A 22,568-nucleotide genomic window follows, 5' to 3' on the forward strand; every position below is an offset into this window, starting at 1 on the left:
CCTCCAACCATCTGTACCAGTGAGGAACTCGCTCCATTGTAACCAGAATTGACCCGAGCAAAACGCGCATATGCCTTTTTTCTTTTTCTTTTTTAGGCAACTTTGTTCTTCAGTATTTAAAACGCGAGTCTCCTGCAGTTTGAGAGGCGTAGTGAAACCGTTTCCGTGCCGCAGGCTTCATCTACGAGGAGGAGAACTCTGCTGCGTGTCCTGGTGTGTCGTTTGAACCGCAGTACGTAAACCGTCACGAGCGCCTCGGGGCGCCACGATATTAAAAAGGTTTACGGTACAGTATGCCGCTGACATCCATGACATTCATTTCCCCCGGCTACACGGTTAGTGTTCCTGGTGCTGCGAAGGCGAGAAGGAAAGAAACTAACAAGGGAATTGTTATGGATTTATAGAATTCAAAATCCAACAACACAACTGATGAAATTAAATTACAATCATACAAAAGGTATTTCTGAAAAAAAAAAAACAGGCAGCATTGATGTACAGTGTACTAATGCACTCTAATGTTTAGTGTTATCGGTGGTAAATATTAGAGATGCCAGGAAGTATAAAGTCATTCATGCAGAACATTCATGTGCATAAAATTAAAGCGTCCATACAATATGTAAAATATATGCACACCCTAAAGCCACTCATCGTGATTATCTCTGGCTGCCATCAAACGCCTTAATTACATTTACATGCAAACGCACAAACGGATGACGTCCATCAAGCTTGCTTACAGAGATAAAGCTAATGGAACCACACGCAGAAAGATCAGTTCATGAACACTGCGTCTTAGTGCTGTGTGTTACTCTCACATGCACGGCAACCTGTAAAACTATCCATATCCTGGCACCTGTGTGTGTGTGTGTGTGTGTGTGTGTGTGTGTGTGTGTGTGTGTGTGTGTAAGGTGCGTATGGTGTGTACGTAAGGTGCGCGTGTCTGTATGGTGCGTGAGTGCGTGTATGGTGCGTGTGCATGCTTGCGTGTGTGTAAGGTGCGTGTGTATGGTGTGTATGGTGCGTGTGTATGGTGCGTGTGTGCGTATGGTGCATGTGTGCGTATGGTGCATGCGTATGGTGCACGTGTGCGTATGGTGCCTGCGTATGGTGCCTGCGTATGGTGCCTGTGTATGGTGCCTTTGTATGGTGCGTGTGTGCGTATGGTGCCTGTGTATGGTGCCTTTGTATGGTGCGTGTGTGCGTATGGTGCCTGTGTATGGTGCCTGTGTATGGTGCCTGTGTATGGTGCCTGTGTATGGTGCCTGTGTATGGTGCGTGTGTATGGTGCCTGTGTATGGTGCCTGTGTATGGTGCCTGTGTATGGTGCGTGTGTGCGTATGGTGCCTGTGTATGGTGCCTGTGTATGGTGCGTGTGTATGGTGCGTGTGTGCGTATGGTGCCTGTGTATGGTGCCTGTGTATGGTGCCTGTGTATGGTGCGTGTGTGCGTATGGTGCCTGTGTATGGTGCCTGTGTATGGTGCCTGTGTATGGTGCGTGTGTGCGTATGGTGCCTGTGTATGGTGCGTGTGTGTGTGTGGTGTGTGTGCACGTGCATGGTGCATGCACGTGCGTGTGTGCATGGTGCATGCGCGTGCGTATGGCGTGTGTATGGTGCGTGCGTGCATGTGTGTGCGTATGGCGCGTGTGTGTATGGTACGTGAGTGTGCATGGTGCATGCGTGTGTGTGTGCGGCGCGTGCGTGTGTATGTATGTTGCGTGCGTATGGTGCGTGTGTGCGTATGGTGCGTGCATGTGTGCATGGTGCATGCACGTGCGTGTGTGTATGGCGTGTGCATGGTGTGTACGTGCGCGTGTATGGTGCGTGCGTGCATGTGTGTGTATGGTGCGTGTGCATGCTTGCGTGTGTGTAAAGTGCATGCGTATGGTGCGTGTGTATCGTGCGTGCGGTGTGTGCACGTGCCTGTGTATGGTGCATGCGCGTGCGTATTGCGTGTACATGGTGCGTGCGTGCATGTGTGTGCGTATGGCGCGTGTGTGTATGGTACATGCGTGTGCATGGTGCATGCGTGCGGCGCGTGCGTGTGTATGTTGCGTGGAGCCTCAAGGCCGGCCTGCTGCCCCTGGATTGCAGATTGTTAGGGAAACGAGCTCCGTGGGCAAACGCTGCAAATGAGCTCTCGCCGCTCCTTTCACTTTGGAAAATGTCGATTAAAACAAACCTGAGAAAAGAGTACGATTCCAAACCGTCTTTTCCCCGCCGAACCATTTGCAGTCGCATTGTATTTTCCTGCGAGGGACTCGTGTGTGTGATCAGTTTGTCAAACCCTCCACTGCGGCGTCAGAGCTGTAAACATGAAGCCCGATGGCCCAGGACCAGATCTCGCCACAGCACTTCCCCTCAGAGTCCCTCACCGTGTCAGAACTGATTCTCCCTGACGAAAGCCCATTTAAAACCATTTCATCAAGCAAAAAGGCGGCTGAGTCGTGTGGTGCGCATTCATAATATATGCAGAGGAAAACATTTAGTCAGAGCAGGACCCTTGAAAACATCTGTCGTTTATGCATGTGTCAAGTGTTTGTGTTGGACAGAAATGAGCGTGTGTGTGTGTGAGTGAGTCCGTGCATTGGATTTTGTATTTCAAAATGAGTCTTTCTGCGTCCTTGACACATGCTTGGTGATGAGGGATTCCATTGAGTTTGCTTCGTTCTTCTGAGCATGCTCTGTTACTTAATAAAAGCCGGAGTATGCGAGGAAAAAAGCACACACACACACACACACACAATGGCTCATAAATGTGCACAAAACGATTGGTATTTCAAAACATGTGCTTGGAAATTGTGATTGCATTCTACAGTACAGAGCGTATGGTCATAGCAGCGCCGAAGGGTTGAATTATTCAGACAGGTCAGCGAGCCCTCCGATCAATCCAGAATTAGAAATCAAAGTCTGCGGAGGGAATTCCTATCATCAACGATTCCGTTTTAAAGTCAGCTTTAATGGCAGCCCGTACAGTGTAGTGTGTGTGTGTGTGTGTGTGTGTCTACAAGCTCATATCCACACAGAACAATAGAGGACAAATTCTAAAGATGTATTGATGTGTGAGCAAAAATGGGCAGTAAATTGAAAAGTTCAGAGGGGAGTTCCTTAACAAAGCGGCCAATGAGGTGACTTCCATTTGAAGAATGAGTGTTTTACTCTGATGGAACCTTTTCAACTGATGAACCGAGGCGCAATATGGATCGCTGGTTTGCTCCTGCAGCAGAAAAACAGGTTTTAAAAGAGGACACGAAAGAGCCGAAAACCCAACAAAAGCTTATAGTGTCATCTCGCCGACAATATAAGTGATTGTGCGATTAATATTTTTGATTTATGGAGGGTTTGACACAAATGCATCATACCTTATTTCCCATTATCTGATTGCAACAAAGAAGAACTGTATGAGAATAACAAATATAAGTCCTCAAAGTCCGGCTCAATGGATAAGTGCATTTCCAAGGCAACATATGTCTTTGTGGCCAGATTTCCAGTTATGCCTATTCACCTTCCTTTCTCCCTGCACTCAACAATACCCTTTCCCTCACTGAATACACATCAGGGCAGTCCTGTGGAGCAGAACGCCATGTTTACCCATCCTTCCATTGTCCGAGATTTCTATGGCGAAGGCCAATTACACCGAGCAGACGGGAAGCGATGGACTGAGGAGTTTGCTCGTTCACACAGAACAAAAAGCAAATATGAGGTGCAGAGGATGAGTTGTAATGAACGCCGGGCAGATTTGAAGACTTGTGTTAGAGCTTGACTCGACATGAGTAGAGGCTGCGTTGCATCATTGCATATATGGAGTCATCAAGGTTGTTTTGTGGGGGGGGGAAATGGCGACGAATGAATTTACATTCATGCAATCCATCACCACGATCAACATCATCATCTGTGGTAGGAACAACCCTGCGTGCTGGAGTGAAACTGCACTCACTCAGCTTGAGACGCAGATGACATTGACAAATGGGTGCGCAGATTGGAAAATGAGACAAAAGGGAAAAACATTAAATAAAACCCATTATCGGTGTCTTTTTTTTTTTTGAAGAGGTGGAAACGAGGAGAAAAGGGCGGGGCTGTCAGCAGCAGAAGGCGGAGAGAGAAAGAGAGAGAGAGACGGACGCCGCGAGATGAAATTGTTTCCTGAAGTTGTCAGACATCGCGGGGAGCGCCCGGCTGCTTCTGCTCCATTTTGGGTCACATCAAAGAGCTATGTTTCAACTTCAGAGCAGTCATTTGGAGAAATGGAACGATATGCAAGAAGAAAACAAAGTGAGGTATTCTCTCCTTCAGTAGATTTGACAGTTCTAGGAGGCGACCCTTTAAAAAACAGGGTGCGAAAATCCCCCTGCGCCTAAAAACACAACACCATATTATCTCCGGAACCACGTCGTTGTTTAACTTCATTCAAATTGCTACAATACCGCAACCCTTGTGAGAAGATACATCTGCTGTGAAACATAATTAAAATAAAGTAAGTGTTTACGTAAACTCCATATTTTAACCAAACAACACCGTTTTTTGACTGAAACTCCTTTGAACACCCAAATGCTGTGTTCTACTATGACTATGAGGTCATAATCTTTGCAAAAAGGTGTCTTATTAGTATCTGGGCTGTGGTTAAGGCTCCATAATACAGGCTCGAGGAGGCATTTTGGGGAAAATCTTGCTCATATCGTGCTGGATGTTCATAGTTTTGATCAAAATATCTTTTAAAAGTGATTTTTTTGCAGATATACATTTTTTTTCCCAAGACTTTGCTGAACAAATACACACAATAAACACAAGTATTGGAATTCATTTGGGGTTCCTATGACGACTCAAACACAGGGGAAAAGAAAGAAAAGGGTCAGGAGCCAAAATTAGGGCCCGGCACTCGCCTCCGACACCGGACCGGTGGTTCGATCACCGGTTACAGGACTCCCGATGCGCTGCACTGCGGCGTAGAAGTAAGCGCTGCGAAGCCAACGGTGTGTAAATCAGCACTTTGAGTCATTATTGTGCTAATTTCTCACACCTGCCCTTGGGAAGCGTCACAGCTGTTGCTCCACGGCGGTTTATCTCCATAAATGATTGCTGATAAATCCTCCAGAGACTGATGCTGAGAGCCTCCGAGATCTAAACGCCAGACTTTTTAAGTGCCAGTCTGTGAGCTGATATGGTGGGGTGATATTTAGTCGCATTGTGCTCATTAGTGATGGAAGACAAAGTTTGATGGCAGGTCCTGTTTTTTGTTTTTTTTAGAGGCATTTCTGAATAAATAGATTTTTGACATTTTAGACGTGGCATTTACTGCAGCTAGTTTAGGACTACGCTCGATACCAAGCCACGGGTACGGCGATAAGTGAAATAAGATAAGTTACAGATGTGATCCAAACAACAACAACAACATTTTAAGATGTCACGATGCTGTACGCCGGGTTAACGTAGGTCTTAAAGGATTGAACTGGTGTTTCAGCTTTAATCTCCAAGGAAAAGTTATGAAAGCCGATGACAAAAGTGGAAGTGAACTAAGCAAGCGTGTGTGAGGATTTGCTTTCCAGAGATCAGCAATGCAGCTGAAGGGGTCGTTTCAGAATGAACTATACCAGCCGTGTTTATTGTAATGAAGGAATAAGTCAACCAATACAACAATATGGCTCTTTTAAGCAGTTTCAATAGGTTTTGGAAGACAATAGAGCAGCATGAGCCTCGTCGACACAAACCCTTTGTGTTTAGCACGAGATTTGGTCTTTTCATGGGTCTTTTGAGATAATAAGAAAAAGATAAAAATGTAAACTAGCCTTCCTTGTGTGAAAACAGCAATACGATACGAATTAGCACCAAAACATCAATAGACCTTGTATTCTTTGCACCGATGTGGTACACGTTAGAACCGTGCAGAAGACACCGACTAATGCCCGGGAGTCCCCTAATGTCAAATCAATTTTAATTTAGAAGTGGCTTTAACTCACGTCTGGGAAGGAACCCTGCGGATCCAGAGAGACGCCACGACATGGCTGTAAAGCCTGCGAGACGTTTCTTACAAGACATTATTCTTAAATAGGTATATGCACGCCCATGTGCAAATTAATTAACTTGTGCATCATGTTTGATGCTTTGGGGTGATGTCATTTCCATAAATAAGCTGTTTGTGGATTTTATTGTGGAGTGATTTTACACAGAGGCAGATGAGAACCTTATTATGACAGTATATTTTTCATATTTTGCCAATGTGCTTACAAAAAACACCTTGATGCAGGCAGTGTCATATAAATAGACGATATTGTAATATAATCACACGGCATGAAACACGGACGGGAAATTGGACTCTCAAGTCCCGAGATTGACAAGCTTCCTGCCATTATGCTCTCAGAAGAGGTCTCTCCAAGAGCAACGTAAGATTACTCATTTTAATGTTCTGTAAACAGGAGCCTTGAATCTCAGAAATAAACAAAACAAATTACAGTTGAGGGAGAAACTAAAATCGCTCATGAGTATCTACAGCCGTTAAATCTGTGGGATCACCTTCATGTTCCCTTTAAAATGTACAGCAAGGTTGAACTATTGTTTATAGATGAACAATGGCCCAGAAACAGAAAGCACATGTTGGGTCTCCTGAGGAAAACATGTTGGAAATAGTTGATCCAGATAGCGTTCACGTTTTCTATGGCCTATGGCCTTCTGGGTAAAATGGCAGCAGGAGCTCACGTCTGACCTGCTGGAGAGGTTGAGCAGCTCGTGCTTGTCGGCGACCGTGGATTTGTCCTCCAGATCCCACATCAGCGCGTTGATGAGGTGGGAGTTTTTGATGATGATCGGCACCTCTTCGAACATGTGCTCGAAGCCAATGTTGGCCTTCTTCAAGCTGGAGAGAGGAGAGCAGAAGACACGGAAATAATTAGAATACAGTTATATGCAGACAACACATGGCTGACCCAATAGAGGAATAATAACTTTATTTATAGAGCACCTTTTTACAGGGTTCATACACATTTTGACCAGTGGATTTCCATGACTTTAACCCATATGTCAATGACTTTAACCCATATGTCAATGACTTTAAACCATATTTCCATGACTTTAAACCATATTTCCATGACTTTAAACCATATTTCCATGACTTTAAGACATATTTCCATGAGCAAACATTTAGTGAAATCTGGGTGTAAACAGTAAAAAGTGAGTAAATGTAGTATTTAAACTAACAATGAGAATACAAAGCATACAGTAAACCATGAATGACTCAAATGAATGAGACAATAGTTTGATTAAAAGAATACACATTTATATAGATGCCTGTATGTATGCCTGCTTATATTTTGAGCGTCTTAATTATTATTTCAAACTCAGCGTAAATGAACACATGAACATATTTACATGACTTTTCCAGGTTTTCCATGACCGTAAGAACCTTGTTTTAAAAACAAAGTGCACTACAGTGAAGCAAAGTATAGTTATACATAACTTAAATACCAGTAAACAAAAAAGGACCTTACCATAAAAGGCAATGAATACAACAAAAAACAAATAAAAAAAGAGCAAATGGAATCGAAAACTAACAAATAAAACAAAAACAGGATAACAAAATAAGTGCATTTAAAAAAAAAAAAAAATCATAAACCGACATAAAAGGACATCACTTAAAAGCAATTCTATAAAAATGGGTTTTAAAAGAAGTTATTGATTCTGCATCTGGAGGTCGTTCCAAAGTCGAGTGGCCCTGATGTCGGGGTTTTTTATGATACGCGTTCTGTGCAATCAACGAGTATTAATGCATTTGTATTGCTGTGTCTTTAGTTTTGCATAGAATTTGGGGGAAATCTCATTAATTAATACCATGATATGGAATCCCATACATTTATACTTAAAGCAGCAGAACATCATTTTCTTTTAATAACAAATATCTTTTAAAAAGTCAAATAACTTTATCTCAAAACTTCACACAAGACGCAACAAACAAGAGAGCGTGAACCTGTGGACCAAAGCAAACCCACGCCTGGAAAGACGATGCTCTCAGCCGGTGGGTGAATAAACGGGGAGTTGGTGGGGTCAACAGTTGCTCAACCTCGAGCTCCGAGGGCAACTTCATGCTTTTAACATCGGGCAGAGATCGTCTACGGCCAGATGGACATCATATTTGATGGTCTAATTGTGTGCATGGAGCATTGTGCCGTTACCACTCGGCTTGTAATTTACAGTAAATAGAAGAAAAATGAACCGTGATGTTTTATACATCTTGCATTTTGATATCTGAAGAAGTTGTGTCCATATTGCGCACCCCGAGCAACGCTAGACCCCGTCGCCTAAATGACTTTTTTATGGGCTCTACTGATAAGCGTGCAAAGCATCGACCGATTTATAAACACCTCTTCTTGTCCCTTGGGGGGAAAAGCTGCATCTCTCTCTCTGACATGGGCCTGTTAACACGAAATGGAACTTCAAACTTTGCTTAATGTCTCACATAAATCCAATAGCATTGACTGACTGCCTGGGTTCAGCCTGTCACTTGTGCACAGAGCATGAGCTACAAACTAATGTCTGCGTGCGGCTAATGGCGGCTTGTTATGGAATCAATACGCTCGCCGCATTAATGCACCACGTGCACCAGAGATGTGTGTGTGTGTTGCGATTGCCCGTGTGATAAATATAGCTGCAGAGCATCTGATTTTTGATAAGGTCATTTTGAAAAATGAGCGTCACCTCGGGCAAACTTTAGGAAGAGAGTCCGAAGGCAGCAGATCTGCCTCGAGCGCCGAGTGGGAGGAACAACAAGCGAGTTTGGATAGCAGAAGTCCAAGTAAAATCTATAATCATATACCGTAAATACTGTTTGTTCTACGTATTCTCACAATTATCCATCTGCAGCGCTTTGACAATACTTCCTGCTTAAATTATGACCTTTTCAAAATGCCTGCAGAGCGATGTACAAAAAGTTGTCCATGAGGAAAGAGGAAGGACGGCACATTCCAGGCGGGACAAAACTCTCAACCCTACTGGACCTGGGCACACTTAATGCCGTGCTCTTTCCAAGTCGGGCCCCACTGGACGAAGCCAAAGGTCGACTCCACGGGCCGGCTAATTTGATGCTTCATATTGTGAGCTGGAGTGGAGGCTATTGACCACGGCCTCCACGGCCCAGCGGACTTGGGGAGGACAGTTCAAAGGGATCGGGGCTTTTCAGCACTCATCCATCCCCTGCCTTTCATTTCAGAAAGGTGCACAATATATGCAAGCATATACAACATCAAATACAGCAACATGAAAGAGGCTTTTTACACATTAAACGCTTTTGAAGTTTTGAATCTTCGGAGGGGGAAAAAAGAATATTATTGATATTCAGATTTCCAGTCTATTCGGAGAATAGAACCACTGAGGTGAGATTGTTGTTATGTGGGGATATTGTCCCTTCCTGCCTCTCTCAATCATGGGCTTATTGGGAACACCGATAGCTACAAATTGCAGCCGTAATAAATCATAAGAACTAATGAAAAGCTGAAGAAATGAGAAGGATCCTGACTCTGAGCCAAACACACTGGGTCAATAACAGAGTCGCTGGAAATAGAGACACAGGTGGAGGAATAGAGGAAATGGGAAAGGAAATGAGGTTTAATTTTCCCTTCGCCCTGAAAATACACTTTTAGTGAATTTTTAAAAAGAAATGTATATTGGGAAGTCCCTGAATGGACAGCAATTTGACACCTCTGGGACTTTTACTTGCGTTCGTCAGTGCACGTGTGTGAGTGTGTGTGTGTGTGTGTGTTCATGCGATGGTTTCTGCATGTGTGAGCCTGTGCACTTGGACTACCCCGATCTGACTGGAAAATAGTCCCCTCATTACGTTCACTTTTAGCTGCAATTTAAAAGCAATTACCATAAGCCTCGCGGTCAGAAAAAAAAGCGTAAACACGGTACATTTGTTTGACAGGCAAGGGCGAACTGATAAATCATCATCATCATCATCATCAGCATCAATCTGCAACTGCTACTAAATGCCTCCCTTGTGGATGCACAAGTCTATATTTGCATCCGACGAATAAGCAAAAAAGAAAAAAGTGAACAGCCATGTTAGCCCATATGTCCATTATATGCACGAATTAAAACAAGATTTATTCGTGAACTTGTGCGTGTTTCCGCTCCTCACCCTTCCGGTGTGAAGTCTTTCTCTTTGCAGATCTCCATGAGTTTGGGGGTGAGCCGGTAGGCCTTGAGGGACAGGGAGCCTTGAGCCGTCTTTATCGGGTCTAGAATGACAAGAGAGTTGGGAAAAAATCATGTTAAACTGCTCTTTAAAAAAAAATAAAAAAAGGGAATACGTCCCCTCCAGAATGACCATCTGTATATAAATTACTCGCCACATGTCCCCGAAAACGGTGAGAAGTCTTGACGAGTCGGAGTAAATGGGGCGGCGGCTCACGGCTACGTCAAAACATCTGTTCCCAAACTCTCACGCTACCCGTGCGTCACGATCCAAGTGTCCTTTATCCAGCCGTGTGCTCAATACTTCAAACACATGCATGTTGTTTTGCCAAAAACGTGCAGGCGTGCTACTGGGTTTTGGAAGAAAGCGTTTGGGAAGTAGCGAGCGCACAAGATAAATGAGCCTCGGGTTGTTCTTGACAAGTTGTGAGAGAGTTTGTAAAGTCATGTCTTTATTTACTTTGTTTAATCAAGACTTTTCTCCATGTTTGTATTCTCCGTTTATCGTGGAGGCTTGTGAGAATAAATACGTTTAAATAAGAGTAATTGATATATAAATGGTCACGTTATTGGTGAAGTCTTCCTTCAAATCGGATTCTCTGACTTCAGCAAACGACAATCTTCAATCTTCACAACCTGAAACAATGATTTAACATCGTTCAGGACCAGAGTAGAGGATTCCTGAAGCATCCCAACTAGAAACCTGTACCACTTTATCGTTGGTGCAATAAGACTCAATCATTTGCTTCATATGGTGTTGAACCAAAGTTAAAGACAGAAACTCCCTCCGAAAGTCTCAAATTATCCAGATGTGCAAATCCATCACAGGCCAAAGCTACGATCCAGAACGCATGGCGTCCATACTGAATGTGAAAGCCGTGTCCAGCAGTTAAGAGGATGTACGCAGCGCCGCGCTACACTTTATTGTATTTTTTTAAGCGTCACGTTGCTAATTACAAACAGAGAAAGTAGTCTAACTGATCTGAATATCACAAGCGTCTCCAGTGAAGACGAGTACAAACAAAAAAGTCCTGTTAAAAAAGGTGGAGAGGAGCCGCCATAAAAAGCAATCAAGTGAGACCGAGTCCCTATTAGAGCTCTCACTTGATTGATTTCGTCACTTAACTGGAATTCTGTTCTATCCATTTTAGGGATGGAAAACATTTGTGTGTGTGTGTGTGTGTGTGTGTGTGTGTGTGTGTGTGTGTGTGTGTGTGTGTGTGTGTGTGTGTGTGTGTGTACATCTGAGCAGTAAGGAGGGGAGTGGAGGAGCTAGTGGTCTGTCGATTGCAAAATGACATTTACACAGCAGGCTCTCTGTAATATTAAACCAATCCAACTCAAAGACAGGGAGACGTAAAAGTATCTAGAGCGACTCAGAGGAACGGCTCAGTCGAGAAAGTGGTAAAAGTGGCTCGGACTGGCTGACAGCCGCCAAACTACAGTCCACCAGAAGTGTGTGTGTGTGTGTGTGATTTACACAACTAGATGCAGCCAATCTCAATCCACACTGGTCAGCTACAGCCACACTTGATTAAGACGGCGGTCTCTTATTCGCAGAAAGCTCGCTAACGCAATCAAAATGCAGCTTTTAGGAGCCTGCAGAATTGGTTGAAAAGTACTTTTAGCCGCCGGGTTAGCACAGACTTTAAAGCGTGTGTATTTGCACACGCCATCAGGTTCAGATTGGGCTTCAGTCGCAGCTGCCAAACAAGCTCCAAGCCAAGAAAATCAAGTGAATGAGGAAAGTGAAATGTAATCCCAACAGAGAACATTCCTTAAATTGGCACGCGTGCATTTGTTGGGTTAAAAAAAAAAAATCAATTTAGGCTACATATTTATTAAATATATACGTCTCCGACTTGAAAGCGCCGAATCGCCAACGAGATATCGAAGGTTTATTTTTTGCCCGTCCACTTTATCCCTTTAACTGTTCACCTCATGCAATAAAACCTATTTATTGGTCATAACCATGTTGTCATTGGTTCAACAACCCACCGTCCCGTTAGCTCCACGCCGCCATTGGACGGAGGTCATTAGCTCGCCAGCGAGGCGCCTGATTGATTCAATCGGCATAAAATGACCGGCGAGCTAATGACCAAGAGGAGAAAAAAAAAAATCAATTTTCTTTCCCTTTGTCTTTAAAAAAAAAAGGGAAATAATGTCAATTCCTTTGATCCATTAAGCGCTGCATTATTGACCGGCATTAGCCGGAGCCCTCCTTTAGGAGGAGGAAGGACCGGCTGGCTGAAGGGACTAGATCAGAGGGGTTCATGTGTCAGCCGGTTAAAATTAAGCTTTGCTCGTCATGGATTTGTACAATCTGAGAACATGACAACCCTGAAGTGATTCTGAAAGGAACGAACAGGGCAGAGAGGAGCTCCTTCACCTCACCGGCACTGAAACATTGATGATTTCAAAAGCTGTTTTCATGAGGAAAAAGAAGTAAAATGAAGATTTGGCTTGTTGCCTCAGTCATAGCTTTGAGTGAGTGGATAAACACGAAAGACTGAGATTTCAGGTCAGTGAGCTTCTAAGACTTTCTGTGTCACTCTGGGCAAACTTGTATTTCACAGTTCATGAACCTAAGCGATTATGAAGTATGCAAGATCGGCCGGATATACCATGTTGAAAGAGTCGGGCATTTTGACTTCAAAGTGCACCAAAATACTGCCTCTGAAGTCAATGAACACTTTGAGTGGTTATGTAGTGATGAGTCATCATTTAGTCAGACGCACAGTGTTTAATAGTGATAATATTGCTGTAATTTTAAAGAAAGCTGAAGCCTTTGTGGTGCAGCTCTTACAGGTCTCTACTGGGAAGCAGGTGCGTCATGTTAGTGGTTACCAGCTACCTTGTTACTCCGGGACCGCTCTAGACTTTTTTTCGACCTAAATCAACATTGAAACGTACAACTGCACGCTCGTAATGTTTATGAGTTTTGTTAAGGTAGTTCAAGCCTAGACCTTTGCCTCGATGCCATCTTGGGTAATTTTCTCATCGGCTTCCATTCAACAAGACATGTCTTTGTAACCAGAAGTGTCGCCCCCTGGTGGCCATGAGGAGGAATGTACCGTAAAAGTCGGGTTACGAACCGCTACTCCCTTCAGTCAGTGTCCCCGTTAGCTCCGCGCTGTAGCCAGCTGAGGCCCCCGCTAGCTCGCCGCTAACTTCTAGCTAGCTTGCGCTGCTCCTAGCTAGCGTTGCTCCTAGCTTGCTACAGCGGGGACACTGACCGGAGAAAGGAGCGGCTTGTAACCCGACTTTTACGGTAAGTTTAAGGCACTTCTGCATCGGCTTTGCTTGACAGAACAGCGGTTGCCGCCCGGGTCTAACATTACAAACACAATTAGGCATTCCTTTAACTTCCCGTTATTTGGTTTTTAATTCAATTACATTTTCATATCTTAATGCTTTCGCTGTGGCCACATTTTTAAAGAGACTTTGGAGTCCACATGATGTGGGCCAGGCCTCACCTGGGGACTTTTTGGAGCAGTTATCTCACATTTTTAGTTTATTTGAGTGGGACATCGTGGCAATAAATCCAGTTAGTTGTTGTCTTCTGTTTGGGTCGACTTACCGTAGATGAGAACGACCGACTCCTCGATGGCGTGCTGGTAGCTGAACTGGGAGTCGAGCAGCGCTCGGCTGACAAAGGAGCCGTAGTAGGTGGACTGGTACCAGCCCACGTGCAGATGGTCAATGTTGACGTGACGCAGGGAACGCATCATCTCCATCTGGTACTGGACTGGAGGCAGAGAGAGAAGTAGAAATGGAGAGAGAGAGGGAAAGAAAAAACATTTAATTCAGAATTAACGTAATTAAAAAATCAGTTTTGGGATTTGAGAGAGGGTTTGGTCTCCGTCTGTAACTGGACATGCTGTACGAACAGAAGGCGGTGAGAAAATAAACGAGCAGCGAGGATGTGAGAGAGAAACGCAACAAAAAAAACAAAAAGCTCCATCTTTTGTTATCAAGTGGTTGTGGGAGAGATGCCTAAAAACCAACAACCAGTCACCCTTTCATTCCTTATGTCGGAAAATACATCCAGGCAGAGAAATCAGGGACACACACACACACACACACACACACACACACACACACACACACAGACAGGCTTCAGCTACTGGAGAGAAGGCTAGATACATCACGAGGAGCCATTTCATTACACCAGACACATCCTAAGGACGGGCAGCCAGGAAACACAAACAACCTGCCGCGTCGGCTGTAAGAAACAACCAAAGCAAGAGCAAAACAGCATCTCCATGCAGGCTGGCTGGAGGAGGTTGATAAATCAGGTATTATTGGGCAGCTGTGGCCCCCTAGACCCCAGCCTGTAGAGCACATCCTTCTCCTGCTGGGGCTGTTAACAAGAACAAACTGGAGAGGCGGAAACGAGAGAGGGAGGGAGGGTGTGTGTGTGTGTGTGTGTGTGTGTGTGTGTGTGTGTGTGTGTGTGTGTGTGTGGAGAAGACTAAAAGAAACGGAGCAAAGACGATGGAAAGGTGCCGGATAGTGGAGAGAGAGAGGGGGAAGAGAAGGAAGAGGGTGAGGAAGAGAAGGAAAAGAGAAAGAAAAATGGACTCTCCTCTTTCGGGTTCTTTCTACAGGGTTCAAACACATCTTTACCAATGACTTTTCCATGACTTTAACCCATATTTCCATGACCAAACATTGTGAAATCTGGGTGTAAACATGAAAAAGTGAGTGAATGAATGACTCAAATGAATGAGACAATAGTTTGATTAAAAGAATAAACATTTATATAGATGCCTGTATGTATGCCTGCTTATATTTTGAGTCTTTTTTTAAAAAGCATATTAATTATTTCAAACTCAGCGTAAATGAACGTCATGAACACATGAATATAACACATTTACATGACTTTTACTGAACTTTTGGGGTTTTATTTTTTTCCCCGAGGACTTTTCCAGGCCTGGAAATAACCATTTTAAAATTCCATGACTTTTCCATGATCGTAAGAACCCCGTTCCTAATTGCCTTAATTTGCCCCACCCCCCGGTGGCGATGTTATACAAAGCAGTCAAAACACATTTTATTCAGCCGCATCAAGCGATCTCGCGGCGCTCGCCAAAGAGAGCAGTCACGCGTGCAACACCTCCTGGTGTATTTGCATCCACTAATCCAGTCGCCGATCGACCTCCCACAAAGCACGCCCACACCTTTCCTCCGTCATCACTGCCTCCGCTGTCCTCGACGCGGAAAGCAAGCGCTGAAAAAGGTCTGCTCGCAATTACACATCCATCTCCTGCAGGAGGGCAGCGTCTCCCTGACGGCAACGCAGCGGACATGTGGGACACTGGATGAGGGACGGACGGACAAAGAGGCCTCATTCACGGCCCGTCCCTCAGGGATGGACCGGCTGCCCCAATCCAGAGCCTTATCTGGCCTTTTTATTTCGTGATTGACATCGTCAGGGAGATACAACGCAAGCGGAGTAGATTTACGGGATAATATAGGGGTGGAGGAGATGGGAAGAGGGCCGAAAAGGAATCCAGGAAGATTGGGTTTTATCAGGGGGAAGAGAGAGAGATTGAGGATCGTGTAGCAACTCTGAGAAACCACGGAGCGAGAGAGGGGTGGAGGCACTGTGTGTGTGTGTGAGTGTGTGTCTGTGTGTGTGTGGCTGTGTGGCTGTGTGAGTGAGTGAGGCTGTGTGAGTGAGGCTGTGTGTATGTATGTGGCTGTGTGTGTGTGGCTGTGTGTGTGTGGCTGTGTGTGAGAGTGAGTGGGGCTGTGTGTAAGTATGTGGCTGTGTGTGTGAGAGAGTGAGGCTGTGTGTAAGTATGTGGCTGTGTGTGTGAGGCTTTGTGTGTGAGGCTGTGTGTATGTGGCTGTATGTGTGCGAGTGAGTGAGGCGGTGTGTGTGTGTGAGAGAGTGAGGCTGTGTGTAAGTATGTGGCTGTGTGTGTGAGGCTGTGTGTGTGAGGCTGTGTGTATGTGGCTGTATGTGTGCGAGTGAGTGAGGCGGTGTGTGTGTGTGTGTGCGAGTGAGTGAGTGAGGCTGTGTGTGTGTGTGTGTGCGCGAGTGAGTGAGGCTGTGTGTGTGGCTGTGCGAGTGAGTGAGGCTGTGTGTGTGTGGCTGTGCAAGTGAGTGAGGCTGTGTGTAAGTATGTGGCTGTGTGTGTGAGGCTGTGTGTGTGTGTGTGTGCGAGTGAGTGAGGCTGTGTGTGTGGCTGTGCAAGTGAGTGAGGCTGTGTGTAAGTATGTGGCTGTGTGTGTGAGGCTGTGTGTGTGAGGCTGTGTGTGTGTGGCTGTGCGAGTGAGTGAGGCGGTGTGTGTGTGTGTGTGTGCGAGTGAGTGAGTGAGTCTGTGTGTGTGTGGCTGTGCGAGTGAGTGAGGCTGTGTGTAAGTATGTGGCTGTGTGTGTGAGGCTGTGTGTGTGAGGCTGTGTGTGTGTGGCTGTATGTGTGCGAGTGAGTGAGGCTGTGTGTGTGTGTGTGGCTGTGCAAGTGAGTGAGGCTGTGTGTGTGTGGCTGTGCAAGTGAGTGAGGCTGTGTGTGTGTGGCTGTGCAAGTGAGTGAGGCTGTGTGTGTGTGTGTGGCTGTGCAAGTGAGTGAGGCTGTGTGTGTGTGTGGCTGTGCGAGTGAGTGAGGCTGTGTGTGTGTGGCTGTGCAAGTGAGTGAGGCTGTGTGTGTGTGGCTGTGCGAGTGTGTGAGGCTGTGTGTCTGTGGCTGTGCGAGTGTGTGAGGCTGTGTGTGTGTGTGGCTGTGCAAGTGAGTGAGGCTGTGTGTGTGTGTGGCTGTGCAAGTGAGTGAGGCTGTGTGTGTGTGTGGCTGTGCAAGTGAGTGAGGCTGTGTGTGTGTGGCTGTGCAAGTGAGTGAGGCTGTGTGTGTGTGTGTGTGTGTGGCTGTGCAAGTGAGTGAGGCTGTGTGTGTGTGGCTGTGCAAGTGAGTGAGGCTGTGTGTGTGTGTGGCTGTGCGAGTGTGTGAGGCTGTGTGTGTGTGTGGCTGTGCAAGTGAGTGAGGCTGTGTGTGTGTGTGGCTGTGCAAGTGAGTGAGGCTGTGTGTGTGTGTGGCTGTGCAAGTGAGTGAGGCTGTGTGTGTGTGGCTGTGCGAGTGTGTGAGGCTGTGTGTCTGTGCGAGTGTGTGAGGCTGTGTGTCTGTGGCTGTGCGAGTGTGTGAGGCTGTGTGTGTGTGGCTGTGCGAGTGTGTGTGTCTTAAGCGTAGTAGCAAACCCACTAGAGAAATGTGAGAATAGTTCGTAGCTTCTTCTGTCATTCTGAGTCTACTGTGACAAATGAGTATGTGAGAATTAAAACATGGAGTGGGTGAGCAGGACGGTCTGCACCCGACACACTAGAAGCAGGGCGCTTCATTTAGCCACCAGCGCGACTACAAAACGGACTTCACCCCGTCACAGAGGAGGAGGAGTGTTTGTGACGGGCACAGTCCGTCTGTCTGCCCGAGGCGTCAGGACCCGCGGCGCTCAGCGGGGAGGGAGGGAGGTATCGGTTTCTGCACCTCCACGCCAATCAGTACGAGAGCTTTCCTCTCAAGCTGCACTGATGCGTACACATGCCCCAACACCCCGTCATTAGCCGGGAGATTGTGCACAAAGTGATCCGTCTCTGAAGCGAAAGCTGAAGGATGGCAGGAAACCCGATCGGCCATGTCTCATGTCGACTCCAAGCCGCTGACTCTTTCACACGCAGAGACGGTTTGTTTTACAACGCTGCAGTTTCACCTTTCCCACGTATTCAGATTCAACTTCATTGTCATTGCAGAAGTACTGAGACACTGAAATGCAGTTAAGAGTTATTATTTATTTATGCAGTTAAGAGTTATTATTTACATAATCATATCAATATTTGCTACATCTCTGGTCGTTGCAGTTAAAAGAAGAACGCCTCCACGTGGCCGTCCGGTCAGGGTTGAAATGTAGCCGTTATTTACCGGGTTGCTTCTGGCGCCTCGCTGGGCAGAGCGGCCGCTGCCATGTTGTGGGTGCATTTCCTTTGCTGTGCACTCGCATAAATATCTGAATATTTTAGTTTGTCAAAAGACCGTGAAGAAAAATCCTCTGCACATTTTTTGGGGATGCAATTGTTACTATTTTCAATACATACTAAGAACTTCTTTATTTACACAATGGACTTTACAACTAGTTGAGGAAGTTCTGTTCAGGGTTCATACACATTTGACCAGTGCTTTTCCATGACTTTAAACCAAATGTCCATGACCAAACATTTAGTGAAATCTGGGTGTAAACAGTAAAAAGTGAGTAAATGTAGTATTTAAACTAACAATGAGAATACAAAGCATACAGTAAACCTTAAATGACTCAAATGAATGAGACAATAGTTTGATTAAAAGAATAAACATTTATATAGATGCCTGTATGTATGCCTGCTTATATTCCTTTTAAAAGCATATTCATGATTTCAAACTCAGCGTAAATGAACGTCATGAACACATGAATATAACACATTTACATGACTTTTACAAAACTATGAGTTTAATTTTTTTCAAGGATTTTTCCAGGCCTGAAAATAACCATAAAAAAAATAAATAAATTCCATGACTTTTCCAGGTTTTCCATGACCGTATGAACCCGTCTGGTTGTGGCATGCTGGCTACCCAGAGGCGGAGATTAGAAATCCAAGATGAAACTTCTGTAGTTCTTACGTCACTCGCATCAAAATGACGCCGCCGGACGGATATAATCGGATATTTACCACCAACACTGGGCTGTGAAATCCACATAAAATGTTCCCGTCGAGGCCGTGAGGAGAGTATACGCAACACTGACGCCGTACGACCACACATCAAAAGAAATTAATGAATAACTGTGATCCAGATTAAATCAACCACTTAACAAGTGACAGTTTCTTGGTAAGTGGTAATGTGCACAACTTGCAATCTTTTGATTTGCTTTTCTATAAACCTGCTTATCTGATTCCACAAAGACTTTGAAGCTGTTGTTTTTTGCCGTGCGTCTCGGTTCATTCCGACTGGACTGAAAAGGCGTGCGTCCAGCAGAGTTTGTGATGTCACGTCTCAAGTGGCGAGCGTTCCAGAAGCGCCGAGTCGGTTCTAAAGAAATGCAAAAGGACGAGGGACTGCAGCGTTTTCCCCCGAGCTGGGAGGTCAACAAGGCGAAAGCTACCAAATGAGTGATTATTCTGCAGAGGCGGCGACACAAATCATTTCCCACTTCGTTAGAGAAACGGCTAATTGAGCCAAACGGTGAGGCTAATAACTGTATTTTCCACAACTGCAATTTTTGGGGCGAGTTCTGCTCTACTTAAACAATGGTCCAAGGCCGGCAGCGCAAGCAGACAATTTAGTGGTGAACTTTTGCCCCCTCGTTCCAATTAATCATCACACTTCCATTATTCTACTGATAGTGATGAAAAATGAAAGCGCAAAATCCGACGGCACACAAAATGTATGAAAAACGAAATCGGAGGCTGAATGTTTTGTGAAGGCAGTAAGGAGACCGACTTGTATTCTCACTATCTGGATGATCGCTACCTTGTTTGTTAAACAACACACACACACACTAAAATAAAAGCCTCCGGAGAACTCTTTTTTTTGGTGTAGGAAACCAAAAAATACATAAAACAATTGTATTTATAGCAGCATAATCTCTTGACTGACTGTTTTGTGCTACAAAAAAAAGAAAGAAAAAAGCTGTACATGATGGAAGAGATTGAAGACAGACAAGTAGCGATGACCTCAAGACTCAAACGTTCATACATGACAAGGAGAAGAAGAAGAAACGCGTCGGCCTCTTTGGTCTTCATATCTCCAAAAAGGTACAGAGTGTGATGGGAGGACAGCCGTCTGTTCTGGTTACGGAAACCTGAATGTGGAACGTGAATTGATTAAGCTCTCTGCCATTTCAGCTACCGCTCAGGTGGAGGCGACCTCGAGCGAAGACTTCAGAGCAACTATAAAATAATCCAGATGTCAGCGCAGGTTCTGACATATTGGCAAATATTTGAGTGCATGTTGATCTGCAATAGAAGCAAATCAGCTTGACGTCTGTGCGTTTCCGCCTCTCTCCCCTTCTTTATCTGCCTCCATGGGTGACAGACCAGAGAGGAGGGTGCTCAAATACCTGTCCATGTCCTGCATGTCCAGGGTGAGACTTAAACAAAAAACAAAAAAATGAAGGTCCCAGCATGACAAGCCTTCTATATTTTCTGTTATAACCAAAACAAACCCCATCTTGCTCCCCATTGTTGCATTACCGAGACAGCCGTTAACATTCTGTGGACATTAGCGACAGCGTAAGCCAGAGAATAGCCAATTTCACAATATCATGAAGGCGCAGAGGTGGGAGCATGCGCCACCGTTTGCTATTCCTCATTCATTTCTGCTGCCCTGCCTCCTCTCCCATCAATCAATCTGGGTCCCGAGGCCAGACAGGGAATGAGTCTGCCCATTCCCCTCGCGCTACTTGAGTGTGTGTGTACGTGTGTGTGTGTGTGTGTGTGTGTGTCAGAGAGAGGACAGGGGGTGTAAGACTAAGACAAAGTGAAAGTATATTTAAAATATTACGGGCAAGAGAGAGAGAGAGAATGGTGAAACCGGACGTGATTCTGAGTGAAGGTGCAAAATGTGGGAGAGCAGGTGTGTGTGTGTGTGTGTGTGTGTGTGTGTGTGTGTGTGTGTGTGTAAAGCGCAACAGAAAAGAGAAAGCGTGAAGCCCGAGGATGCCTTGTACTGCAAGCTGTACATCTAAAGCGAGCGTGTGCGTATATATGTACGGTGGAGTGGATGCATTTATCAGCTGGGAGCTAAACTCCTAACCTCTGGCAATGGGGTTAAGAGTCATAATCAACAAGGGGTGTGTGTGTGGGTGTGTGTGTGTGCAATGAACCAGACAGATAGTCCATACTCTAATACTCCATGACACAAGAGGTGCACTGCATCAGACCTCGCATGCCGCTGCAGGCCACAGCATCTCAACGCAGGCAGAGAGATGTGAGCGAGTCTCTGAATGTGAGGACGCACGCACCTGTTGTCACAACACATTCTAATCCCCACCTTGACACACACACACACACACACACACACACACACACACACACACAGTACATTGGAGCAGATGCATAATATGAAATAATGTCAAAGGTTGAACTTTGGCGAGCAGGATTACCTTTACCCTTCATTTCCCTCCTCTACCGTCTCATTTTGGTGAAAGGAAATTTTTTATAAATTAAAATGAGGTTAGACGACACCAATCAGACCTCTATCCAAAAATAACTTTATTCAAATTGTCTTCAAAAAGGTAGAACGATGAGCTTTAAAATCCATCACGGATAAAAGACAAGTTAAGAGACATGGTGAGGAGAAAAAGAAGAAGAAACTCTTCAAAGCTTGGTTTCAGAACAGAAAGATACAGCTGTGAAGAGCAGTGGTTGTGTTCAGCGTTGGTAAAAGTCAAGACTGAGGCTTTGCTTTCTTACCTGCACAAAGAAAATGCATTTTGACTTTGCGTTGACCATCAATATCCCCTCAAAGTCGGCACGGAAAAACACAAATCGGTGGACGTTTTGGATGATTGATGGGACCGGGCGCCTTGCAGGCTGCTCTAAATGACTAATTCCTCATTTCTTTTTGCCAGTGGTGCTCTGTGGTTGACAGCAGAGCATGCTCCTCTTGGCATGTCATAAATACTTGAGCGCAAAGAGGAAAAAACAAACAAAAAGCTGAGGTGCATTACAATCTGGACACACCTTGGTGTCTAGCGGCCTTCTCCACGGTTTCCGTCTCGCCCTCAGGACTCGGCACACCGACCGTAATTTAAATGAGGCCGTGTTCTCGACTCACTACGGACAACCTCGACACACAAACCCCGAGCTGTTTTGTAAGATATAAAAACAGAGAACGCTTCTCAACGTCTCGGTGTTCACACATTTATTTTTGATTCCTCGGTTTTGCTTTAAAAGTCTCTGACAATTCCTACAAAAACACACCCAGCCGGACTTTACTCCTTTAAACGACAAAATAAAAAACACAAGAGTAAATCTTGCCGTTTGAAGGCCAGCTGCATGTTGTTGTTGCCGTTTACCCAGCCTGCCGTAACCTTGCTACCCTTCGGGGGTCCCTAAAGCCGAGGATACCCGATGATATTAATGCGTTTATCTCCTCCACTGAGTCCGTTCATCGCATTGCAAAATCACCGGCGAACTGGAAGGTCGTCAACCCCTGAAGACACACGGTTTGCAATGATGCCCTTGTGCATGTTTTGGGTCAATATAATATATTTTTGGGGGAGGGGAAAGCTCCATTCCTTGTGGACTGAAATGCCATCAAGCTAGAGTGAAAACAATCTCAATAATGACCAGAAAAGTCACCAAATGTGCAGCAATGTCTGCACCCTGCAGGTCAGTTTATATATTTAAAGAAATGCATAATA

The 22,568-nt window shown here is 45.2% G+C and overlaps 1 protein-coding gene across 1 annotated transcript in view; it reads right to left on the bottom strand.

Moving 5' to 3' along the window:
• The window catches only part of LOC306745326 (eukaryotic translation initiation factor 3 subunit H), a 45,120-nt gene that overhangs the window by 7,496 nt on the left and 15,056 nt on the right, over nucleotides 1–22,568 (bottom strand). The window contains exons 3-5 of the mRNA XM_079228090.1: nucleotides 13,756–13,923; nucleotides 10,120–10,219; nucleotides 6,694–6,843 (exon numbers count right to left, since the gene is read on the bottom strand). Coding sequence (XP_079084216.1) covers nucleotides 6,694–6,843; nucleotides 10,120–10,219; nucleotides 13,756–13,923 — 418 coding nt within the window. The remainder of the gene's footprint in view (nucleotides 1–6,693; nucleotides 6,844–10,119; nucleotides 10,220–13,755; nucleotides 13,924–22,568) is intronic.

The sequence above is a fragment of the Taurulus bubalis genome, assembly GCF_910589615.1.
Source record: "Taurulus bubalis genome assembly, chromosome: 12".
Lineage (NCBI taxonomy): Eukaryota > Metazoa > Chordata > Actinopteri > Perciformes > Cottidae > Taurulus > Taurulus bubalis.